At 40.5% G+C, this 20,082-nt stretch overlaps 1 protein-coding gene across 1 annotated transcript in view; it reads left to right on the plus strand.

Annotated features, from left to right (window-relative positions):
- The window catches only part of GLI3 (GLI family zinc finger 3), a 243,783-nt gene that overhangs the window by 161,299 nt on the left and 62,402 nt on the right, over positions 1–20,082 (plus strand). Inside the window, exons 6-7 of the mRNA XM_073332835.2 lie at positions 3,431–3,577; positions 12,975–13,176. Of these exons, the coding sequence (XP_073188936.1) occupies positions 3,431–3,577; positions 12,975–13,176 (349 nt within the window). The remainder of the gene's footprint in view (positions 1–3,430; positions 3,578–12,974; positions 13,177–20,082) is intronic.

Raw genomic sequence — 20,082 nt, forward strand, 5'->3', positions numbered from 1 at the left:
AACTATGCAGTATAAGTTGATTTATAGGGATACCGCCATGGGCCAAAAAAAAAGTCCTGAATTCTTAAATAGCCCTAATTATGAAAGTGGAAGCAAAATCCTTGGGAAATAGAAGTGGACAAAGAAAAATTACAAGGAATTGTGTAAGGCTTTATAGCTTTTATTATCATTGCATTTTAGTTGCATTGTAATTACACTTTGATGGCATATATTTATAAAATTGAAAGAGTTAAAGTGGTAATATAACTTACGAAGTAAATTTATGTATATAGGCTTTTTAAAAAAATTGATATAAGAACAATTTAATAACGGCTATCAAATGAGATTCCTACATAATTTCACTTACACTTTAATTCCACCTCAGTTGCTCATGGAAATTAAAAAATCAGCATACTGCCATCTCTGTTGTCCAGTATGAAGTTTCATAGGTATCCCAATAAAAAACATATTTAATTAAAGGTTGTAAAATATGTTACATAGAATTCATAGTTAGCCAGGTAAGCCAGTCAAGTGTGCAACTCTAAAGCCCTTATTCAGACAGATCTATTCAGATCAGACCCTAATCTCCCTTGTTTGTTGACAGTACCTACCACATTTTGGACTCTACTGGAATGCAAATAATAAATAATAGTTCAAGTATATACCTGTGTACACACACAATACTAAAGGTATAAGTGGCTTGATTATAAATTCTGTCACACACAGTTTGCATTTGAAGGTATGTAAAATTATGCTGTTTTTTCTAAAAGTCATGATGAAATATCTATTGCCAGTTAAATTGCTTTAGGTCAATTAGATCATTCTTTTTGGGCTCAGTCCACAGTTGCACTGATCCAGGGGCCAAACAGCCCATCGCATAATATAGAGCAGCTTTAGAGTTGCTCTGTTATGCAACTTGTAGACAGTGGCTACAGCAGCTGAGGATCTGGATGAGTGCTTTGCATACTATGTCATCACCTCACCCGGGAAAACAAATGGTGTGGAGCCAGCTCTGTCGGTTTTGGTCCACCCATGGATTTCCCACAGCAACACAAAGGAACTAGAGGTGGGGTCTAGGACTGAGCCAGTTGTTATGTGTATTGCAGTAGTGCCCACTATGCAGGGGGTGTGATTCTTTTCTGATTTACACAGGTGTAAAGCAGGGGTAAATCCACTGAGGCTACCCTGGTGTAAAAGCTGCTGTAAATGGGAAGAGAATCAGGACAGCAGTCCTTGCCCCAAACAGCTCAAATTCTAAAGGTCCAGTCACAGGGAGAGCTAGACTTAGAATCCCACTTAGTGGGATAATCCCTGCAAATATGGCCAGGAGGAACTTTACATATGTGAGTAGCCACATTGAGCTTTGCTTTTATAAAATACTTACATATTTTAAAAAATAAATTGCACATCCTAACTGAACTCAATTACCCTTCAACCAAGCCATTATTAATTGGCCAATTTCTTGTATTTAAAAAGAGGAAAGATTTCTTAAGGAAACCAAAAATTCTTTCAATTTATGGAACATTGGTAATATAGTTATATGCTCACTATATGCTTTGATAGGTTCTGAAGCATTTCATTTTAAAGCTTGCAGCCAACGTTATTGTTAGTTAACCCAGACACTTATGTCAGAAAGCTCAGGAAGTGTTTTAAGTGTGTCTGGAAAGATGATATGGTCGTCTACTACTGTAAAACTTCAAAATCAATGACTCAGTGTAATGAGTGAGGGTTTTTTTTAATTTGTGGTCAAATATTTTTCTTGTCATTTTACAGAAAGTGACAGTGGCAAGGTGTGGATTACATTTATTTTAGAAATCAATTTGTAATTTGAAAACAAGAAGAATTCTTCTCAGCTCACTTCTCTTGTGGTTTCCTTTCCTGCACTGTCTAAAATCCTTTTATTTTTCTTTAATATTTCCTAAAGTTTGATTAAAATAATGTTTATTCTTCATTTATATTGGATCTCACGATATAACAGAGAACACTTTTTATTTTATAACATACTGAAATACTCTGTAAATCCTGTTCCTGTAAGAGCTCCCACCCCAACTCTGCCATTTCATTTTTCCTTTTAGAATAAACCTGGTTCCTGTGTTTGTGGTGTTTCATTTAGGACCTGATCCTTCAAACACTAATGCAAATAAGCCACTTTACCCGTGTTAGTAGTCCCATGTGAATAAAATTGTTCAGTGTTTCCAGGATTAGTGCTTAAAGTTGTGTTTCCACTCAGAACATAGCCAATGAAATGGTGGAGGAATGGCGCTGAATAACAAGTATAAATATGAAAATACTCCGTTGCTGTAGAGACCTTAAATATGAAAATCTCAAAGTACTTTACAGATATTAATGAACCGTGCTGCACAACATTCTTCTGAGCACAGTTAGGGAAGTATGATTATCTCCACTTTACAAATAGAGCAGCTGAGGACCGGAGAGGTAGAGTGATTTGCCCAAGCTCACCCAGGAAGTCTGTGGCAGAAACAAGAATAATGACTAATCTTCTGCTCAGTCCACAAAACAATCTATTAATAATTGCAGCATCAGAGGGCCACTGAAATGAAATATTACTCCAATGTTACACTTCAGCTCATTGCATGGAGTTTAGTGATGCTTGAAAATTGTATGGAGGAAAAACAGATCATGAATAATTTTTGCAGAAATTGAGTTGTTTTTTATAAGTAAAGGAGGTTATCTGCAGGGGATTGGATGATTCATGAACACAGTAATGGCATATACAGCCTCTCTCCTCTATGGCACTGAGCCGTACACACCTAAGTAGACCCATTGAGGTCATTGGGACCACTCTCATGAGTTCCATTACTCATGTATATGTAGGATCTGGGGGGAAGGGGGAACCTTACTCATTAACATGAATCCAGCCTTGGCTAAAAATGCCTATAAATTGTTCCTGTCTGACAGCTAATTTGCTTGAAAGAAATTAGTTTGTCCTAGTCCAGTTTTGCATTTCACAAAATATTCCCCCACTGATGACATCCTTTCGGTATTTTCAGCAGGGCGTTCGGAGATGTGAATGATCATGGAACTTGACCTGCTTTGCAAGAGGTGTTTCAGGTTAAGATTGAGACACATTGGCACAGGAGAGAAGCTTTTGCTGCTTGTGGTTAGCTTTTCTTGTGACTAAATAAAACGTATTAGTTTCCAGGCCTGTCAGTCAGTCTGTCACTTAAAAAAATAAATATAAAAAATGAGGTCACTGTGAATGGTAAGTGTCACTGGTAAATGAATATTTTATGTCTTGCCATTTTCTGAATGATGTCTTTGCAGTATCACTGGTTGACGTATGTTGACTGCACGGCATATTGCAGATGTTGCGTTGCTTTAAAAAATAAAAAAGCCGGTTTAATAGCCAAAGGGAAGCAGTGGAGTAATAAAATTTTGCCTCTTGTTTTTCTTACGTCATTAATGGTGCTTTTTTATGTTGTGTTCTTAGCTCCACACACTGGAGTCAGTCCAGCTGAATATTACCATCAGATGGCTCTATTGGCAGGTCAGCGGAGCCCATATGCAGACATTATTCCTTCAGCTGCTACTGCAGGAGCTGGTGCCCTTCATATGGAATACCTTCACGCCATGGATAGTAAGTGATCATGCTGAAAAAAGTGAGACAAATAAGGCCCTGATCCTGAAAAGAGAACCCCATGGGTAAATTCCCTGTGCTCACATGAAGCCCCACTGTCATCAGTAGAGCTCAGTGCAGATGCAAGAGTTTGTGCCCACATGGGTCTCTTTGCAGGATCGGGGCCTAAAAGTAGTTTAAAAAAGAAGTGAGAGGTAGCAAAGTGAATCTGATAATAAACTTTGAAAGCGACTAAGGAAAGAAATGTGATTGCTTCTAAAAATAAAGGGCTGTGGGTAAAACTAACTTTCAGATTCCTAAATTACTAAATATTTTTGAAAAGGTTACCTTACATTAACAAACATTGTCGTGTTTATCTTTAATGTCGATATTTTTGTTGCTGTTGACACCAGTAGTCATTGTTCATAAATAAACATTTACGTCCATTTTCCTAACCTTAGTTAGTGTCCCCGTTCCCGCAAAAAAACCCAGCAACCAGTCAATGTGAACAACTCTTATTTTATAGCATTTGTCTAAAACATCTTCAGAGAGCAGCAGATATGTTTAAAAATTATGTATCCTGGTACTGATTAAGCTTGGAGATTGTTTCTGGCTCAGGCAATGTGGATGGCCAAATCCCCAAGGATGCTGCCTCAAATTTCTAAGCTATGTACCTCCTTCCACGTGCTGCATCATCTTCAAGACCTTTTATTGTGGCCTCCATTTCTCTCCGCAAAGTTGAGGGAGAGCACTCCATCTGAAGCTGCTCACTGCTATTTTTTAGTCAACCAAATGGAGTTACTGTGGGTTGAGTAACAGCTGTGCAAAGCACTTCACTCAGGAGCTGCTAATGCTGTCTATGAAATCCTCATTCCCCCATCTCCACCATAACTTGAGAAGTAAGAGACTGGGGCTTGGAATAAAACCTTGTTGCTTCCCACGTGGCATACTATTAGAGAATTGGTTTAGCCTGTGATTCTTTTAAATCCTTGCCAGCATGTGGTTTCCTCACGTCTATATCTCATTATTGACCATGTTCCGGGGCTGCTGATCCCAAGGAGTCTGCACAGAATGTGAGAATTATGAGGCTCACCCACAGAAAGCATGAGGACATAAGAAAGTCAGTGTTGCAAGGACATTCATTTAAATATATGTTAAATAAGTGATTGATAAGATATATCGTGCAGGAATTGAGTGTGCAAATTAGATGTTTTTATTAGTCAGAAAGAAGGTGAGCACATTTTTTAACAATTCAATTTCAATTACATATTCTGTATTCAATTACTGTGCATGGTGCATTACAGTAGTTAAAATATTCCAAACATACTCATTTCCTACTTGGAGGTGCTTATAAAAACCAGAATCTGCTTTGTGGACATTATGTCTGATAAGCTTCACAGAAGATGGAGTTTTTCAAAGGGTTTTGAAGGGAGAGAGTTGGAGAGAAGGTGTGTGTGTGTGTGGGGGGGGATAAAGGGCTATTAATGTGTTTGGCACATATTAATAGCAACTTATTATAACATTCATTTTCTGCTTTTTGGATGGTTCAAGACATGTAAATATAACAATCACACTTGGACACATCCTCAACTCGTGTAACTGTCATAGCTCCACTGAAGTCAATGGAGCGATCCTTATTTACACTAGCTGAGGATCTGGTCCACTGTGTATAATCCCTTGAATCCCAAAGTGCTTGATAAATAATGTGCCCAATCCAAACTGGCATTCTGACCTACTGTAATTTGCCTGTTCAGCACTTACCTACCCTCATGATGGGCATTCTAGGAAAACCTAAAGAGATAGATAAAATTCTGTATCATAGAATCATAGAATATCAGGGTTGGAAGGGACCTCAGGAGGTCATCTAGTCCAACCCCCTGTTCAAAAGCAGGACCCATACCCAATTAAATCATCCCAGCCAGGGCTTTGTCAAGCCTGACCTTAAAAACGTCTAAGGAAGGAGATTCCACCACCTCCCTAGGCAACGCATTCCAGTGTTTCACCACCCTCCTAGTGAAAAAGTTTTTCCTAATATCCAACCTGAACCTCCCCCACTGCAACTTGAGACCATTACTCCTTGTCCTGTCCTCTTCCACCACTGAGAATAGTCTAGAACCATCCTCTCTGGAACTACCTCTCAGGTAGTTGAAAGCAGCTATCAAATCCCCCCTCATTCTTCTCTTCTGCAGACTAAACAATCCCAGTTCCCTCAGCATCTCCTCATAACCCATGTGTTCCAGACCCCTAATCATTTTTGTTGCCCTTCGCTGGACTCTCTCCAATTTATCCACATCCTTCTTGTAGTGTGGGGCCCAAAACTGGACACAGTACTCCAGATGAGGCCTCACCAATGTCGAATAGAGGGGGATGATCACGTCCCTCGATCTGCTTGCTATGCCCCTACTTATACATCCCAAAATGCCATTGGCCTTCTTGGAAACAAGGGCACACTGCTGGCTCATATCCAGCTTCTCGTCCACTGTCACCCCTAGGTCCTTTTCTGCAGAACTGCTGCCTAGCCATTCGGTCCCTAGTCTGTAGCTGTGCATTGGGTTCTTCCGTCCTAAGTGCAGGACCCTGCACTTATCCTTATTGAACCTCATCAGATTTCTTTTGGCCCAATCCTCCAATTTGTCTAGGTCCCTCTGTATCCTATCCCTGCCCTCCAGTGTATCTACCACTCCTCCCAGTTTAGTATCATCCGCAAATTTGCTGAGAGTGCAATCCACACCATCCTCCAGATCATTTATGAAGATATTGAACAAAACCGGCCCCAGGACCGACCCCTGGGGCACTCCACTTGACACTGGCTGCCAACTAGACATGGAGCCATTGATCACTACCCGTTGAGCCCGACAATCTAGCCAACTTTCTACCCACCTTATGGTGCATTCATCCAGCCCATACTTCCTTAACTTACACAAATAACGCTAGAGACATCAAAAGACTTACTTGTGGAGTAACAGCTGGAGGATTGAGCATGCATAGAAATACAGCCTCAGCATCACAAATAATTACCTCTTTTTACTTAAAGGCAGGGGTGCTGGAACAGTTTGTATAGTGGAGGTGCTGAAAGCCATTGAACAAAACTGTAAATCCTGTACATGATGGAAACCTCTTCAAGTCGGGGATGCTGCCGCACCCTAGTTCCAGCACCTGTGCTTAAAGGAAAGGATGTTGATCTTTGATGCATATGCTCTCTGTTCATTCATAAAAAAAGGGTCCTAAACATAATCTCAAACAGGGACAGCTGTCCAGATATTTGATATATGCACTTTAATTTGTTTTGTGTTTGGTTTTAAAGTTGAGATCACACATTTGCAATTCATTATAGCAGCAACTTTTCAATTAGGGATTATTTCAGGACTAAAGTCAAAAAAATTGAAGCAGTATTATGCAAATGGGTTATTTTAAACAGTAAATAGAGAATTAAAATAAGAGCGAATCCTAAGAAGGTCACTTAGCCTCACCTTCTGTATTTGATGAGAATGTGTTTAGTCAGGCAATAGCTTCTTTTATCTAAAGAGAGGATGAAGTTACCCTTTTACTTTGTAAAAACTAATTAAAACTATCTTAACTTGCATGGATATACAGTAAATTAATTGTCATTAAGTAGGCATCTGAATGTCCTATCATTCATCATGCTAAAGAAAACCCCTTTCTTCTTTGTCAGAATTTTAGATTAGAAAAGAGAAACAAAACAATTAGCAGGAAGCCAATATTAAGATGCTTTTTTTTTTGAATGATCAGAATGCCCATGTTTGCATTATGATGATTTTAAAAGTCCTCTTTCCACCCTGCCCCATCTTGTTAAAAAGAATGAAAAAGAAGTTGATAATTTCCCTCATTATTTGTGACAAAATTCTGAGAAATAGCCGATTAGACCCACCGAAAGATCCCTGCTTACGTATTCTGTACAACAATGGGTCAGAAACAGAGAATGTTCTGAATTTACTATATGGAGAAGGTGACACAGAGACTGTATCTTACTCTGTGTGTGTGTGTGTGTGTGTGTGTGTGTGTACAGCAGTGAGCACAATGATCAAATCTGGAGCCTTTTGACTCTAGTGTAATACAAATAATAACTATATGCATTATGCAGAAGATGGACACAGAGCTTTATACAGGGTATGGGGAACACCCTGCCTTCTTCCTGCTTTATGGTGCTGGAGAGCCATTTTTATTGGAGTGGGGGACAGGATGCTTGGCTCTTGTGCAGGGGGTTGAAATGTCCTACATGCTCTGGAGCCTCGCTCTGTGGGAACTTTTTGGTGAACTCCCATTGAATTCAGTGAGAGCAGAGCTAGCTAGGTCTACACTGAGTGCTTTTGACAGTCCCACCCTGTAAGACTTTCTGAGGTGTGACCTTTTGACTGAATGTAGGCTGAGTTTCAAGAAAAGGTGGGACAAGTTTTGGCTAGTAGACCCATTCCTTCCCCTGTGTGTCATCAAGGGATTTATGGGTTTGGAAACCAAGACAAAATTCAGGATGTGTACTTCCAGAAAGTAAAACCAAACTTCTACTGATGTCTGTGAACCAAAACCACCAAGTTTCACACAGCTCTAGTTTATTTTCAAAAATTCAAACCTGTCATGTTCACAGCCTTCAAAGAAGACCAGTTCCTTTGGCAGTTTGAAGAAATGTGATTTAAAGGAATAAAATTATACGTCTGAAAATTATTCCCTAATAATTGATGCTAAAAACTTGAATTCAGAAATCGAATTCATGGACCAATTTGCAGCAAGGCATATTCCATTTTGGAAAGTAATGATTGAAATTGATTTCAGCTATTTTAGAAATGAGCTCCACCCTCAGAATAAGTCTTTACTTTTAACACTCACTCTGATTTTTGCCTACACATCCCTGTCTCAAAGCTTCACTAGCTGATATTACAATTTCCTTTAGTATAATATCTACTCCACAAGGACTATATTCTTAAACAAGTCTGTCTTCTGCTCTGTAGAATGCCACAGCCTACCTTCTATTTTCACCACCCTCCAAAGTTGATGGTTTTTCAGTGCTTGCTCAGAAGGTGAATGGAGTTTTTAGTGAATCACTGGCTCTGCATTTTTGGTCTCCAGGAATCTTACAAAAAATGGAATGTGATGCTTCATTGGAAGAATACTATGAACAGATAAACATCTCAAATTAATAAACGCTGAAGTGTTTGTGTTTAAAATATATGCCAGAGCAAAGTTGCAAAGTTTATTTTAGCAGACAGAGATGATTATAAATTATGATCTATTTCTTTTTATAGTAATATACGAACTCAGAATATTGTTATACTAAACATTTTGCAACATAATGAATGATCATTTCATATTTAAAACCTTTTAGGAATGTAAAACCTAATTCAATGGTGAATGCAAGAAAAACGGTCATTTAATTGGATTTTCCATTTTGAAAGTCACTGTCTCACTTGAAGCCAGTTCTACTCTTCCATTACCAAGTACTGTGGTGCTCTGATTTGGCTGTAACCATCATCTCATGTGACACAGGAATTCTCTGTTTACATATAGAACTGTTACCCCTTAGGAAACTGGCCAAGTCCCAGGTAGATGCAAGTTGGGGTCTGACTGATTTCTAGATCCAGGTGAGACGACTATGTTCCAAGGAGAAAAGAAAATCTGTGGCTTCTGAATGATAAGGCTGAGTCAAGGCTCCCTGTTATAAATCCACTCTGCTCTGCTCTGCTCTGCTCACTCTGCTCTGCCATACCACATCTTTGTCTCTGGCCAGAACACTTATGTGCCTACGACAGAGCCAGGGGACAGGGATGAGCTGGCGCAGAGCGGCTCTGTGCTGAAGAGAAGACTGGCTGCTGATAGCAGTTGGGTGGGACGAGGGAGGTTTAATGAGCATTTGAGGGAAAGAGTCTTTTCAAACCACCATAGTGTGACTTAAGAATGGGTTGGCTCATTTTAGAGAGGGAAGGGAGAAGGAGGGAGTCATGCATTTGTTGAACATCTGTGGGGCACCAGGATGAGGATAATCATACTTGGTAGCTCTGTGCAGTTTGTTAAGGATGAGTATGCTTCTCTTCAGACTCCTAGGGGTAGTACAGACATGGGTGATACTTATTTGGTACAAGTGTTCTCTCCTGGGAAATGTGGTATAGAACTGCCAAAAGAGGTTCTAATGCTGAAATGAGACAATGCTCTGATCAGCAAAGAGGCAAAGTGCAACTATGTTTGTAGATCATTTATCAGGCTGTCTAAGCTTTCACTGCAGATGAGAAATGTAATCTAGCAGGGTTCATGTTATAGTATTTTTAATGATCGCTTCATTTTCCAACAAAATCATTGGAATACATCTCTCATTTGCAGCGGAAAACATAACTAGCTGATATTTGATTTATAAACATAGTTGTGGTTTGCCTTTTTCCCAGTCAGCGCATTGTCTCATTTCAGAATCAGAAACAGTCAGTCTGTGTCTGGCAAGTCTCTAACAAATTCCCCAGGACACTTACATCAAATAAATGGCAGTCACCTCTATCTATACACATTCAGATCTGGAATTCTGATCAGTCACAATAAATATTTTTAAACTTAAGTCCTAAAAATCAAGTTTAAAATCTTTCCTAAATTATCATTGGTAACATCCTTATGCAGAGGTCAGGCTTCTCATGTTAAAAACAGAACTGTAACATGTAACAATGTCATGCTTATCCAAAGAAAGTGATCTATGCTTCCCTCATCATGAGCATGTCCAGTGTCTTGTGACCAATCCCATTCCTATCAATCTGAGGAAAATAAATGATTGGTGCTTTTATCCATGTGACTACAAGGGAGGGGGGGAGGGATCAGCTGGTGTAGAACATAGCAAGGATTATAAATAATGACAATAACAATGCTGTGAATAACATACCATTTAGCTGTTCAGTTGTGGTCTAGTGGATTGTGCAAAGAGTCCTGTTTGCCCCACTCATTTGATGTTTCACTGTGGACGACTGAACTTCAGTTATCCACTTGGTCAAATGGAGATAATAATAACAACTCACTTTTAAAGTGCTTTGAGCTAGCTCCTTAGCTAATGCAAATTGGCATAACTCCATTGATTTCAGTGTAGCGGTACCAATTTATATCAGCTGAGAATCTGGCCCATATGAGAGGTATAGATGAAAACTACTAAATAAATGCAAAATATTAATATGTAGTTATTCTTTTACTATCACGTGGATCTTGTATATCCTTAGTAAATGCATAGCAACTTCTTATAGCCACTAATCAATGTTTGTACTTTCATGGAGATAAAACATATCAGGCTTTAGAAGTATCAAGGCACTGCACTTCATAAAGTAGCAGATGTACACACAGTACAATAGCATGCTCATAAAAAGAGAGATAAAACAGATTAAGTAAAATAGCTTGAAGTAGCTCGAGGAAAAAAATAAAATCTTCAAGTTTAAGTTTTAAATGATAATTCAGCAGCATGAATATCCAGTGAGAGACTGGAGGAATAAAGATGTGGGAAAAAACCCTGAACCCTGATCCCAAAGGCAACCCTTATTGGCAGTCTTAGTAGAGGTCAAAGAGTGTTCCAAATTAAGCACAGTTTATGAGGGGGAGTATAAGCAGAGATCAGATCACAGAATGATATCAACCGTAAAACAATGGCTTTAATTACAAGATTTTGAATGTTGGCTGAACACACTCAAAAAGGGGCAACCAATACAGATGTCTAAGGAAAAGAGTCAAGCGAGGAAATTGCAAGCAATGAAAATTAAGACAAGTCCTGTGATTCTGTGCCACTTGCGTGTCCGATAGAGTAGCGGTAGGAAGATTAGTTGGAAAACCTAGGAAGAGTTGAGACAGGAAAGAACCACGGCATGCACCATAGTTTTAGCTGCAAAATTTGTTAAGTAATCGTGAATTCTGGAGATGTTTAGTAAGTGGAACCGAGAATTGAAATAATGTGTGAAGAAAACAACACATCATAGTCAAAGAATAAGTCTGGATTGCAAGCATAGAAATGGGTGAAATACAAAGTCAGCTTACCTCAAAATAAAAACTGCAGTAGGAGAAAAGCAAAGTGAGAGAGCCTAAAATGAAAATGTCAGTCTTACTATATTTAACAATAAAATTAGCAAGCTTTTATTTGGACGTATCCATGAAATGTGTAAACAAAGAACATCAGGAAATTTGGGAAAAGAGCAGATCTCTACATCAGCTGTCTATAAACACTAACGAAGGCCCTAAATCAGCTATGTATTTGAATATTTGCTTAACTTTAAGCACATGGATAGTCCTGCTGGAGTCAATGGACTACTCACGTACTTAAAGTTACACACATGCTTAAGTACCTTGCTGAATTGAGGTTTAGAGCACCAAGTAGTGGGAAGTATAAAGAAAAGATCACAGAAACCTGTAACCTACTCTTTAATTGTTGAGAAGTTACACAGAGCTGCAAGCCATCCAGTTAGAAAAATAGGAATTGAACCAAGAGTTTGTGGCCCTGGACATCAAAATTACATGGCATGCTCCAATATTACCAGTTTATTTGACTGAAATAAGAAGTGCAGGTGGTATTATTTTTAATACAAATAATTGGCTCTAGAACTTTGCTTACAGTGAAATCGAGGATTACATAAATCAATATTAGGATGAAGTTGAAAGTGATATATCTCCCATTAGCACGATAGAATTGTGATTACAGGTCAGGAGGAGTACCGGCCCAATAGTGGAAGTTTTCAAAGCCGCACAGAGAATTTAGCCATACATGTTCTGTTCATTTTAATGGAAGATGTGGGATCGAATCCCCTGCACTGCTCTGAAAAGCTTAAACTATAGTTTTGAAAAAATGGATTCATCCACCCCCACAAATCTTCTTAGTTACTTGAAAAAATTGAAATAAAAGCCTAATGCTGTGACTGTCGAATTGATGACTTCTGTTGATAGAGCATTTTGTTTTATGGCATTATTTTATTCATCTGTTTTATTTTTGCAGCTAGCATTGGCCAGGAGGAATTATGATCAGCAAAGGGAAAGCTGCATCTTAATCTTTATTTTGTATTTTAGAAGTTTATTTTTGGCTCTTTGCATTGAAGTAGCAGGGGTTTCAGGGAGCGCCTGATGTGAGCCACTGTCTCATCGCTTGGGCTTGAATTAATGATGTGAATGTCTAAGCAGCCATCAGATTCATAAATCACCAGAAATGAGAGGGATAACATATAAAAGTCTTTCCCTTTTGTTTAGCAATTTATCATTTTGCTTGCACATTAATAAACAGAGCTCCCCTGAGGTAAGCCATAGGAAGATAAATTTTTCTTCCTAATTTTCCTCAATTGTAGCCAGTAGATCACAAGTGGAAAGAATGGGCTTGTCACAGCATGTTGTGACTCTTTATACCCATCGCCAGGAGTCATAAATAAATGGGGTAGCGTACTTTGGTAGATAATTATTTTTGTTTACATAACAGGTGCCAGGTTTCCGAGTCCAAGGCTGTCAACTAGACCAAGCCGAAAGCGTACGCTGTCCATATCGCCCCTGTCTGATCATAGCTTTGACCTTCAGACCATGATACGGACATCTCCAAACTCCTTGGTCACAATTCTCAATAATTCTCGTAGCAGTTCTTCAGCTAGTGGTTCCTATGGCCACTTATCTGCAAGTGCAATAAGGTAAAAACTCTGCAAAGTATTGATTAATTTTTTGTTACAGCATTTTGTGTGTATAATGCTGTATTATCGATCTTACACCATAAATCTGCATGGATGCAGATATACACACGTGTGTTTCTCTTTATATGTATATATATTTCTGTGTGTCTGTACCATCTGTCTTTTTGACTGGAGCAAAATTTATAGCGCCAAGTATTTCTTGCTTGGAAAAGTAACTAATAGAGAACTTTGAGCCATTTTATTATCCACTAGAGGTAACTTTCAATATAAAGGGCAAAAATGGTGTATAAATACACACACACACACACACAGGTTAATATTCAGATATAAAGACATAGGATGGGATTGGCACTTGTGCAACTAAGTCATTTAAATGATTTTGAAAATCCTGCCCATAAACACAACAGACAGCAAAGTGTCCCAGTGGTACTGTGTTCAAAAATGTGAAGCTCAAGTGCTTTCTGATACTATCATTAAACCCTCTAGATCAGGGGTGGCCAACCTGAGCCTGAGAAGGAGCCAGAATTTACCAATGTACATTACCAAAGAGCCACAGTAATACATCAGCAGCCCCCCATCAGCTCCCCCACCCTGCTCCCAGCGCCTCCCACTCTCCCTGCCGATCAGTGCCTCTCCCTCCCTCCCCGCACCTCCTGATCAGCTGTTCCGTGGCGTGCAGGAGGCTCTGGGGGGGGAGGGGGAGGAGCGAGGGCACGGCAGGCTCAGCGGAGGGGATGGGAAGGGGTGGAGTAGGGGCATGGCCTGTGGCAGAGCCAGGGATTGACCAGTGAGCACCCCCCAGCACATTAGAAAGTTGGCACCTGTAGCTCCAGCCCCAGAGTCGGTGCCAATATAAGGAGCCGCATATTAACTTCTGAAGAGCCGCATGTGGCTCCGGAGCCACAGGTTGGCCACCCCCTGCTCTAGATAGTTGTCTAATAGCTTTCCTACTGTGTGTATTTAAAAGTAAGGCTCTCTAAGGCTAGATAACTTGCATCTTCCTTTTCACCTAAGAAATATTTCTTATGGTTAGTAGCCCGTTTTCAGATAAAAGGACACCATACCTTAAAATAAGGTAAGCAGCTCCCAACACACATGCAAGAGTATGGCAGACAATGTCTCTATCCAGGCATGACAAGGAACCTCCGTTCTATTCCCTGGGACATTTTCCTTCACTATTTGCCCATGGGACAAAGTAGAGGAGCTATTCACTATAGAACTTGTGAATTCCACTTTGCTGCTTCATTTGCACATGCAACAAATCAGCAAGAGAAGAATGGTGGAACCATGGGATTGAGAGAAGAAGAGTAGAGTGGAGAGGTGGAGAGAATTTGCAGGGGAGGATGAAGGGGGAAAGGAAGCAAACGGGACAGAAGGAGAAAAACAAGAGAGGAAAAGCGGAACAAAATAAAAGGAGATCAAGGAACTAAAAAAAGGTGTCAGTAATGAGGGGGGAAGGCAGAACAAAGAAGAAACAAATGCAGAGACCTTAAAGTGTTTGTGACATTACTACATTTTAACTGAAAAAGTTCCTGCAGCATTCCAAAAAAATCTCAAAAGTCTCAGAAAATACTGATTTTGCATTTATGGCACTCGAACAAAGACTTGTTCTGATTCCTTGCTTAAAAGCAGCCTCCACCTTCAATTTGCAGCTGGAGAAAAGAGCAAGTCCCCATAGCAATTTCTTGAGAGTTAAAAGGTCAGTTTTTGGCAACGTGCAAACCTGCTTTTCCAACAAGAAAGACACACTTAAAACTTCAAAAACTGGCGATGGGGCTTTACGTTGCTGGAGAAGATGGGGAGTGCAAGTGGTGTTTAGAAAACATGGCTCTGGCAGACATTTAAAGTGACACTATTGTAAATACTTAGTATAAGCAAAAGTGCTGTTGTTTTTAACACCTCTTTTTAAATAGTCATATTTCAAAGCTCTTCTGTACTTGAATAGCTATATAGTGTTTTACAGGTATGATGTCATAATTCTGAAATACAGCTCTGCAATCCATCTAAGCATAGTTCCAATTTCCAAGTACTGTAGCTGTGAAATATGACTTTTATCAGTAGCTGGCAGTGATTTTTGGCCACATCTGTTAAATATATGTACTGTAGAGGCATACTATTCCCACTGTTAGGAGGGAATGACACTTCCAGTATGAACCAGAAGGTGGGACTGGACAACAGGGAATGAATCACCCAGTAACTTCTCTGTAATGTTCATTCCCTCTGAAGCACCTGGCATTGGCCATTGTCAGAAGACAGGATTTTGGGCTAGATGGCCCATTGGTCTGACCCAGTGAGGCCATTCTTAGGTTCTTATGAACCTCCTTCTTCACTGCATATAACTTTGGGGAAGAAATTCTATGGAGAAACTTGGCATAGTTAGTCTCTTCCTTGGGGTAAACTTCTCCGCAAGTTTGAAAATATTTGGTCAAGCTGTTTTTGACATATAGGATCGCAAACACAAGAGGCACTTGCACAAATGCTTATTCATATGAGTAGTTTTTTTCAAGGCAGCTGAGGAATTTGAATAAGTGCTGATCAAAAACTGAGTAAAGTCCTAAGGATTAGGCCCAATAGGTCTATTCATGTGAGTTAGCATTACTGAAGAGAATAATGTTTGCAAGATTGAGCCTATGCACTTTTAAGGTTTTCAGAATGTTGTATTCATATTTTCTCAGCATGTGTAATGGAAAATTTTGCACCATTTAATCATTCTTTCTTTTTTGATAAGACTATAAATGTTCAATGTCAGAAGTGGAAAACATATTGTTACAGCCTTTCCACTGGAATCGAGGAAGAAGAGAGGGAACAGATCTTGAGATCCTTTAAAGGGTTACCCAGCACATTTCAAGAACTTTTTCTGACATTGCATCTTAACTGTGTGTTTAGCACTTTCAAAACCATGTTTTAAACAATAGATAACACCCCTTACCTTTTCCCATGTGAATGTGTCTACAAAATTGTTAAACCTAAATACATAGTGTGACAGGGTCGGCCAGATGGCTACAGGAGAGTAATAGAAGGCAGATATATTAGCCCCAGGCTAAGTAGGTCCCTTTTCCCTGGGTAAGGTAACAGGGAAGGTTCCAAAACAATCAGGAACCTTCTGGAGACAATTAAGACAGGCTGATTAGACCACCTGCAGCCAATCAAGAAGCTGCTAGAATCAATTAAGGCAGGCTAATCAGGGCACCTGGGTTTTAAAAAGGAGCTCATTTCAGTTTGTGGTGTGCGTGTGAGGAGCTGGGAGCAAGCAGCAGTAGGAGTTGAGAGTGAGAATGCGGACTGTTGGAGGACTGAGGAGTACAAGCATTATCAGACACCAGGAGGAAGGTCCTATGATGAGGCTAAAGAAGGTGTTGGGAGGAGGCCATGGGGAAGTAGCCCAGGGAGTTGTAGCTGTCACACAGCTGTTCCAGGAGGCACTCTAGACAGCTGCATTCCACAGGGCCCTGGGCTGGAACGCGGAGTAGAGGGCGGGCCCGGGTTCCCCCCAAATCCTCCCCAACTCCTGGTCAGACACAGGAGGAGTTGACCTGGACTGTGAATTCAGAAAAACAGCCAAGCTGAGGGCTGCCGTGAAGCTCCAAGGCAAGCAAATCCGCCAATAAGCGCAAGACCCACCAAGGTAGAGCAGGAACTTTGTCACAATAGCAACATGTGTCCAATTTGTGTTGAATAGATTATCTGTAGTCACAGTGTGTTGTATTAAGTACATTTCGTAGTTCAGGATTGCAGTAGTTCAGGAGTCCTGTAGTTGTAGTTCAGAGTTGCAATAAGGGTTTTGTAGTTCAGGGTTGAAGACACGTTATCATTATAAGCAAAGGTGGTGGTGCCACCTTTAGTGACGGTTGGCCAAAGGTTCTCATGATAAGACCCTGTTGTCAGTTGCTTATAACTTTGCCAAACTTTTCATGCTGGTTGTCTGCATCAGGCTACATTTTTCTGAAAAAGTGTCAGCAAAAATCCAGCCATTTCCTAGAGCTGAGCAGGTCTAGCACCTCCATGCTTTAGAACAAGTACTTGAAATTTGCCTGGGTGGTTGCCCCCATGCCAGGGATGTGCCTTTTGCTGTTCCTGAGACAATCTGACCAAATTTAGCCAAGTTATAAGCCCTTTAAAACTCTCAGTCCATATATGCTCAGTGGAGACTTGTTCGAGTTTAGCTGCTTAATTCTGCAGAGGTTCCATCTGTATTGAGTATGATGCAGCCTAGGGACATAGAGGTTTATCAGGTATTTCCCCTGTAAATGCTTCTGTGGACTGCTGTGGTGCTGGGCATCACTTGTAGCAAGAACCTTGTCTCTCCATTGCTCTCAGTATTCACTCTGCAGGTTCCCAGGCATCTTGGAGAAGGAAGAAGCCTGACTTGAATGCAAGAGGACAAGAGCCAGACTTGGAGGTGGGGGGCAGTGTTGAAGGGAGCACATTGGGACAAAAAAGTAGTTTGCGCTTTAAAATACCTAAGAAATTACATTTAAAAAATCAACATTAATAGAACATTAAGGTTGCAAAATAAAACACTCAAAATTAGCAAATGCCAGAATTAAGCCTCCCTTTGTGTTTACGATACAAGTCTTTAATTACAGGATCACATGCTGTTTTTTCCACAGGACCCCTGCCTCATTCAGTGCACAGGATAGACCTATTCAGAGGATGAGTCAGGGTTGTGAAGTGAAGGAGACTGTTGTCTGAACGGCCCCTGCCTGATTTGTTACAGAAGCTGGAAGGTGTGCAGTGAATGAGGCAAGGGACTGCAGGAATAGAAATGATGGCTTCATGGTTAAGGCAGTTTAATTCTGCTCTGGATAGTTGGATTCTATCTGTGTCTATGCCACAGAGCTCCTGTGTGATGCTGGGCAGCTCACTTAAAGCAGACTTTTCACAGGTGGCCGTTAACTGTGTGGTCCTCATTTTCTGGGTGCCTGACTTGAGACCCTGGGGCCTGGTTTCCAGAAGTGCTGAGCGACTGTCAGCTTCAGCAGAACTCAGTGGGAGCTGTGCTTCAAACATAGAAACTGCTTGATAATGCTAAGTACTCTGAAATATCAGGCACAAGTGTTTGAAATTGGGCACACAAAATCAGTGGACAGTTTTGACCTTAATCTCTCTGCCTCCATTTTACACATATGAAAGGAAGATAATATCACCCCCTCATCTCATGGGGTTGGGGGGTGGGGAGGTTGTGAACATAATTTAATTGTGCTCGACACTGCGCAAACATTTAAAAGTACACATGCTGCCCTGAAGCGCTTACATTGTGGGTTACAACACGTAGATGAAACAAACTGGGGGGGAAAGGGGAATGGGAGGTTGGGGATGAAATAACAGTGAAACAAGCCTCATCTTTTTGGTCTGTGTTTGTGCAGTGCCTAGCCCAGTGAAGTCCGTATTATGGGGATACTAGATGCTACTGCAATATGAAAAAGAAATAATATTTTAGCACAATAAGCATAGGTTATGGCTTGGCTTGTCATTGTCAGCTGGCAATGAAATAATCTGTCCTGTCTACTAGCTGCAAATTTGAAAGAAGATGTTACTATTGCTATTGTTGACAGCTAATGGAGATTCTCCATTAGCTCACTAGCTAGAACTGCTACTTTGTAAATTTGAAAACACCTGTTTTACATTGCAGCTGGGAAGAAGTATGCATTCTGCATTTGGCACAAAGGAGCCAAATGAAACAACATCCAATTAGGGTAATCCTTTATTTGGCATTTACTCATTTGGTTACCTTCCTCAGTCGTGCAATGTAGTACCCCTACTATATATAAATAGTTTGTCGGGATGCACTTATATGTAATATCTACTACTTGAACAATGATTAGATGTTGAACTGCTGTAACACTTCTTGCTGAGAGGCAGTGTGTCCTAGTAGGACGGGCTTGGAGGTGGTAGTCACTTCCCATGGCATTAATGTCGCCAACTCTACTCTTTTGCAAAAGGTTATGGGGTATTTAATAAACCTAAGAGGTTAGAACATTGCTTTTTTGGCATCCAGAAATCACTGTTAGCACAGAGCCCATAGCATCCTTAAGGGTCATCAAATAAAATTCATAGGCAGTTTAGGCCTGTTTAACTCATTGCCAAGGGATGTTGTGAAGGCCAAAAGTTAAAAAAAGAATTAGATAAGTTCATGGAGGATAGGTCCATCAGTGGTTATTAGTCAAGATGGTCAGGTATGCAACGCCATATTCTGGGTAACGCTAAACCTCTGCTAGAAGCTAGGTCTGTGTTCCAGAGGATGGATCACTCAAAAAATTGCCCTGTTGTGTTCACTCCCTCTGAAGCATCTGGTACCGGCCACTGTCAGAAGAAAGGATACTGGGCTAGAGGGACCATTGGTCTGATCAAGTATGGCCATTCTTGTGGTACCATTTTTGCCAAGTCATTCTTCAGCATCTGGGCCAAACCCTGCTCTCAGTTGCACTTGCTTCAATCAGGAGTAGCTCCACTGACTATGATGGAGTTACTCTGAATCTAGCAAGTTTAACTGAGGGCAGAATTTGGCCACATAACCCACCTTAAAATTGATTTTTGTGTTTGTTCAGGAGTCCTCTGGGATCTTTTCCAAGGATTGCAAAGAGCTGAGAAAACACAGCAGCTCTTTTTTCCCAGGATCTGCTCCTCTGCCTCTCAGTTGTATATGTGATTGGAGCAGAAAAGTGAAATTAACAAGATCTGGTTAATTATAGCCAGAGTTTGCATGATCTGGTTAATATCACTTTGCTGCTAGGCTGAAGTGAAGCTGAACATCCTTGGAGAAGATTTAAGTAGTGGGGGAAAGGCAAGCTGAACTGTAGCATAAGTTTGAGTAGTAGGAGAAGGGGTTGGGGGGAGGAGGGAGCATGAGCTTTAGCAGTGGAGGGTAGGGCTTGTGCTTCTACAAGGCGCAACTGAATAGATTCC

Source organism: Lepidochelys kempii, chromosome 2 (genome assembly GCF_965140285.1).
Source record: "Lepidochelys kempii isolate rLepKem1 chromosome 2, rLepKem1.hap1, whole genome shotgun sequence".
Taxonomy (NCBI): domain Eukaryota; kingdom Metazoa; phylum Chordata; order Testudines; family Cheloniidae; genus Lepidochelys; species Lepidochelys kempii.